At 45.2% G+C, this 6,152-nt stretch overlaps 1 protein-coding gene across 3 annotated transcripts in view; it reads right to left on the bottom strand.

The window, feature by feature from the left end:
- UBXN8 (UBX domain protein 8) overlaps nt 1–3,396 on the bottom strand; it is a 27,744-nt gene extending 24,348 nt beyond the window's left edge. For all 3 annotated transcript variants that reach the window (XM_025394386.1, XM_025394388.1, XM_025394387.1), the window contains exon 1: nt 2,054–3,396. In XM_025394386.1, the coding sequence (XP_025250171.1) occupies nt 2,054–2,141 (88 nt within the window). In that variant the 5' untranslated portion in view covers nt 2,142–3,396. The remainder of the gene's footprint in view (nt 1–2,053) is intronic.
- Between the last annotated feature and the right edge of the window lie 2,756 nt (nt 3,397–6,152).

The following is a 6,152-nucleotide window of genomic DNA, read 5'->3' as shown; positions in this document are numbered from 1 at the left end:
AAAAAAAAAAAAGGAAAAAAATATATATAAAAAAAAAAAAAAACTTAAAAAGGGAAAACAATCCAAAGGAAACAATCATTCATTCAGAATTCTGAGAAAGAAGCTAATTCCATGAAAATTTCAAGAACTAGATAAAGATGCTGCCAGGAGCCCAGGTGCAATTTCTAGAACCCTTGTTCCTAGTTCTATTAAACTAGACACTGGTAAGTGCTGGGAATACAAAAACAAATTCCATTTGGTCTCTGCTTTCAAGAAACAGATTTCTGGCTGGGCATGGTGGCTCACACCTATAATCCCAGCATTCTGGGTGGCCGAGGTGGGCAGATTGCTTGAGCCTAGGAGTTCCAAACCAGTCTGGGCAACATGGCAAAACCACTTCTCTGCAAAAAATACAAAAAATTAGCTGGGCATGGTGGTGTGGCACCTGTAGTCCCAGCTACTCAGGAGGCTGAGGTGTGAGGATCACTTGAGCCGGGAGGTCCAGGCTCTGCAGTAAGCCATGACCGTGCCACTGCACTGCAGCCTGGGTGACTGAGCAAGACCTTGTCTCAAATAAATAATAAATGAGCAGAGTAGGGGTGGATGTTGAAAAGACAAGGGAACAGGTGAATTTTGGAAATGGTGAGTGTGAAATCAACATTTCTGATCCTTTGGATAAAAGTCTTGTTACATTCCAACACAGCTTGAGTGAGTGGGAAGCATTAGGAGAGTCTTTGTACATTTTTTTTAAAAGCATTTTATTTTCATTTCTTATTGCAGGCAACATTTCTAGGCATCTGACTCCTTGTGAGCAAGGAGAAAAGGTGGAGAAAGAGAGGGAGTACACAAAGCCAAGTTTCATTATGGTCTCTAACTTTAGAATTGACCTTAAAAAGGGAGACAGACATGTAAACTGATCACTGAAATGTCCAAAAATCAACTCATGATTCTCAGCATCTCCACTGTCTTTCTTTCCATTTTCCCTTTACCAGTAGCACACTACCAAATACCTAGGTTTGTTCAATCCTCCATGAGGCAGTCGTCCTTGAATCCTTCCTTTCCCTTGCCCCTAACATCAACCCATAAACAAAGCCTGTTGGTTGATCCTGCTTCGTCAATATCCCAAATCTGTCTACATTTCATCTCCTCTTTTACTGTCCTAGTCCAGCCCATCATCACCACTTGTCAACTTCCAAAGCCTGACGTGCCTCACTGCTTCCACCATAGCTTCCGTCCAAAGCACTCTCCATACAGAATCGAGTGACCTTTTTAAAGCCTTAGGGAAGTCACTTAATCTCCCTAAATTTCAGTTCCCTCAGCTGTAAAATGGGGATTATAATAGTGCTACCCTCCTCTGACTGCAGTGCAGATTAAATGAGATAATAACTAGCACCTGGTATTTGGCTTATAATAGGTGTTCAACAAAAGTCATTATCCTGAGCCAATTCCTCCTCCTCTTCCCAGCTCTCCTTGATTCAGCCACAATGGCCTTCACCTTTTCCTCCAACATGTCACAATCTTTTTGCCTAGAATAATCCTCCCCTCCCCAACCCCTTCCCTGCCCCCATTGGCTTTTCACGGGTGTGGCCCCTTATTTAAATCTCAGGGCCAGGCGCAGTGGCGCAGGCCTGTAATCCCAGCACTTTGAGAGGCCGAGGCAGGAGGATCTCTTGAACCCAGGAGTTCGAGACCAGCCTGGGCAACATAGTGAGACCCTGTCTCTAATTTAAAAACAAAACAAAACAAAAAACCTCTCAGCCTAAATTCTCAGAAGGCCTTCATCTTATCAACCTGTTGATTTCCTTTTGAATGTTCACCAGGATACGAAAGCACTGTCTATGATTGCCCCTGTGCTCTTTGCCGCTACTCTCTTACACGCAAAACCATCACACCTGGAGGGAAAAATTCCCCGAAGTGAAGTCGGCTCCGGAAGTGGGAGGCAGGCACGATGCAGTCTGGGAGTTGTAGTCAAAGCCGCTCCGAAGCGACGCAGCCGAAGAAGCGGTCATTCTATGCAACATTCCTGTGAAAATTACCCAGCTGTAACTGTCGAAGGGAAAAAGTCAACACTTACCTATATCCGGGATCCCACGCCGGAGCTCCAGACACACAAGGGGGACAGCAGAGAGGAAAAAAATACCAACAACCCCACGTGCAGCCATGGTGGCGGAAGCGCCTGATCTAGGCGGAAAGCCCGCCCCTTCCGGCCTCGTTTTCTGGGAAGGAAGTGGAACTCTCCCTGCGAGGGGCAGGCTGGGAGAGGGTACCGTGCTATAGCTGCGTCGTTATTGAGGGGGCGCTAAGCCCAGTGTTTTAAACTCATAGTCTGTAGCCGTGTTTCAAAAGAAAGGCAAGTAGTCCCCCAAGTCACATGATATCCAGAGGAGCGTGGGCTCTAGAGTGGTGGCTCCTTGGAGGGTAGGAGGGCAGGGGCTGCCCCTAAGGTCTCTGCAGCGTCGGTGAGAAAGCGCTTTCCAGAGGGAAGTGAAGCCGAAGAAAACGCTGATGCTGTGAGGAGGCAGCCTGGCCCCCCAACCTTGTAGCCGTAGAGGATGGATGTGGGCAGTAGCACCTTCCTTATCTCCCTAACAGTTCCTGCTTCCTGTTCCCGACCGCACTCTCTGGTTCCTGCGGAAAGACAACTCGAAAGTGGGGCCTGGTTCCAAATACCTGCCCCTCAACAAGCACGTCCTAATGCCACGTCCTGGAGACCCGCTACCCCTTGTTGCCCCACTTGTCAGTTTTTCCCGTATGCGTTATTGTTAACCTTGACTTCATAGTTCTGTGACCTCATTGCCATCCTGTAACTCACCACTGTGCACTTCTCCCAACCTACTGAGGTCCTCCCAGGACCTACAACATTTCATACTTAGAAATTATCTTTCCTGGCCTGGCTCACGTCTGTAATCTCAGCACTTTGGGAGGCCGAGGTGGGCGGATCACAAGGTCAGGAGTTCGAGACCAGCCTGGCCAATATGGTGAAACCCCGTCTCTACTAAAAATACAAAAATTAGCCAGGCATGGTGGCGGTCACCTGTAATTCCAGCTATTCGGGAGGCTGAGGCAGGAGAATTGCTTGAACCCGCATGAGGAGTTTGCTTTGAGCCGAGTTTGCGCCACTCACTGCACTCCAGCCTGGGTGACAGAATGAGACTCCGTCTCAAAAAAAGAAGAAAATTATATTTCCTTGCTGGGCGCAGTGGCTCACACCTGTAATCCAGCACACAGGGAGAAAAAAAGAAAAATTCTTTTTCCTGACCCATCCATCTATCCTCCCATCTCACTCCAGTTTAGTTGATCTGACATTGAGCTCCACAGTTTGGTACTCTACAACTCTTGGAGATTGAAATATATACACGTTACTGAATTTGTCCTCAAGAAACTCAGCTTACTCGACTTTGGTTATGTGGAGAAGAAAATAAACTGAGTGGGAAAGATAGCCGTGTAAGCAAATAAATACAATGCAGTGCCTGAGTGCTGTGATAGAGATATACACAGGGTGTTGCAGAACCATACCCGGACGGCTTGCAGAAGGCTTGCAGAAGGCTTTCCAAAAGGAAGTCCCGCGTACATTGTGTTGAAAGGTTAGGAATCTTGGCAAGGGTGCCCGGGAAGGGTGGGATTTCAAGGTTAGGAAACTGAGTGCAAAGGAACTACCAGTGATTATTGCTGCAGTTTAGAGCTTGAGGCCGGACTCGGTGGCTCACTCCTGTATTCCCAGCACTTTGGGAGGCCGAGGGAGGCAGATTGCTTGAGTTCAGGAGTTCGAGACCCCTCTGGGCAACATAGCTAAACCTATCTGTCATAAAAAAAAAATAGCTGCATGTGATGGCGTAGCCTGTGGTCCCAGCTACTCAAGAGGCTGAGGTGGAAGAATCCCTTGAGCCCAGGAGGTCAAGTCTGCAGTGAGCCAAGATCATGCCAGTGCACTCCAGCCTGGGCAATATAGCGAGACCCTGTCTCTAAAAATAAAGCTGAATGAAGGCTTTTAGAGGTAGATTGTTGCTAGAGCCGCAGAAGCTTTCCATTGTTTATAGGCTAAGAAGTTTATCCTCCAAGTAAAGGTGCAAAATATTAGGGCACAGTCTCAAGATCAGTAAGGGTGAGGTAATATAAATTACAGCATGACATACCATAAAATAATAAATTATATTGACTAGTTCAGATGTTCCCATAGTTGTCTGTATCTTGTGTTCCTCATGCATAAGGAGGAAGACAGGAAAGGAAGTTCTACGGTTCTTAACCACCCACCTCCTTTATTTTTTTCTTCCTCCCTGGACTTCCATATTACCTAATTTAATATGTTGATGGCACCACTGAATCTCTGGACTGCAAAAGGAAGTTCCTAACCATTCCAAATTTACTTTGTCTTAATGTGGGAAGCCAGCATTTCCCAAACTTAGTTGTTTGTGAACTCTCTTCACTGCAACTGCCAGCTCTCCCTACCAAAGACCACCAGAATAACCTGTCACTAAGTAAATCTGAGTTTTCTTACTGCATTAGAAAAGAACATTGCAGCCAGGCGCGGTGGCTCACGCCTGTAATCCCAGCACTTTGGGAAGCTGAGGTGGGTGAGTCACCTGAAGTCGAGTTTGTGACCATCCTGGCCAACATGGTGAAACCCCGTCTCTACGAAAAATACAAAAATTAGCCGGACATGGTGGCTCATACCTGTAGTAATAGCTGCTCGGGAGGCTGAGGTACCAGAATCGCCTGAACTCAGGAGGTGGAGGTTGCAGTGAGATCATGCCACTGTACTCCAGCCTGGGCAATAGAGTGAGACTCAGTCTCAAATAAAAAAAAAAAAGAAAAAAGAATATTGCTTTGACATAATCTTAGTGTCTCAGAGGGGACGTCACGGGTGATTTTTATTTGTTTATGAGATGGTCTCACTCTGTCACACAGGCTGGAGTTCAGTGGCACAAGCATAGCTCACTGCAGCCTGGGACCCCTGGACTCAAGCGATCATCCCACCTCATCCTCCCGAGTAGCTGGGACTACAAACACATGCCACCATGACTGGCTAATTTTTTGTTCTTTTTTTTTCCAAGAGATGGGGTCTTACTATATTGTCCAAGCTGATCTTGAACTCCTGGTCTCAAGTGATCCTCTAGCCTTGGCCTCCCAAAGTGTTGGGATTACAGGCATGAGCCACGGCACCTGAAAATATGTGTTTTTTTCTTGTAGGAATTTAGAAAATTGCCCTGCCAGCTCTGCCCTAAACCCTCAACAAGTAGCTGACTTTTCGTTTCCTTAACCTTAGGATCCATCTTAGTTGATAAAGGGGTAAATAATTGTCTATTTTAGTCTCTCAGATCACAATATTTTATTTTTTTTAGAGATGAGGGTCTTACCATGTTCCCCGGGCTGACCTCAAACTCCTGGGCTCAAGCAATCCTCCCACCTCAGCCTCCAGAGTAGCTGGGAGTACAAGTGTGCACCACCACACCCAACTATTACAGAATTTTTGCATTTAAAAAGTCAATTATTTTTTTCAATATTTTATAAAAATTTTCAGACCAACAGTTGAAAATATTTTTACTCACGTTTTATTCTCCTTATTTGATAACATACCTATCAATCCTTCCATCTTTTCATCAGTCTTAGTTTTTGATGCATTTCAAAGTTGCAAACATTAGCAGACTTTCCCTGAAATACTTCAACATGTATATTGTTAACTATGTCACAAGTATATACATAGAAGAGGCTAAAGATCACCTCTCCCCATCTCAGGTCTTATTTGGGACTCGTATAATAAAAGACGGATTAACAAGAAGAAAACAAGTTTATTAACGCATACTGTGTGCATTAGACAGGAGAAATCTCAATGAAAAGTAACTGAAAGCAATGGCTTAGAATTCTGTCTTATGAGAGTTTAACAAAGAGCAGTGAATTTGGGGGGAAATGACAGGGCAAAGGAAGGTGGTTTTAGGCTTCAGAAGGTGGGAGGCTGTGGGAAGGTAAGCACTGTATATGCAAGGAAACTAATGGGATAAGTTTTGTTTGTAGATTCTTCTGGTGCCACTTTGGGCTGGTAACAGTCTTGAGCTGCCTCCAGTAAAGGAGAATGTATGTCCTGTCTTTAGGCAGAAAAGTGAGAGGATAGGGAGAGCTTTTTCTCTGTTTTCTGCTGCTTTATTTATTTTTAGTTTTGTTTTTTTTTTTTTGAGATG

Source organism: Theropithecus gelada, chromosome 8, assembly GCF_003255815.1.
Source record: "Theropithecus gelada isolate Dixy chromosome 8, Tgel_1.0, whole genome shotgun sequence".
Lineage (NCBI taxonomy): Eukaryota > Metazoa > Chordata > Mammalia > Primates > Cercopithecidae > Theropithecus > Theropithecus gelada.
Note: the sequence above shows the minus strand (reverse complement) of the source record. Positions and strands in the feature narration are given on the sequence as shown.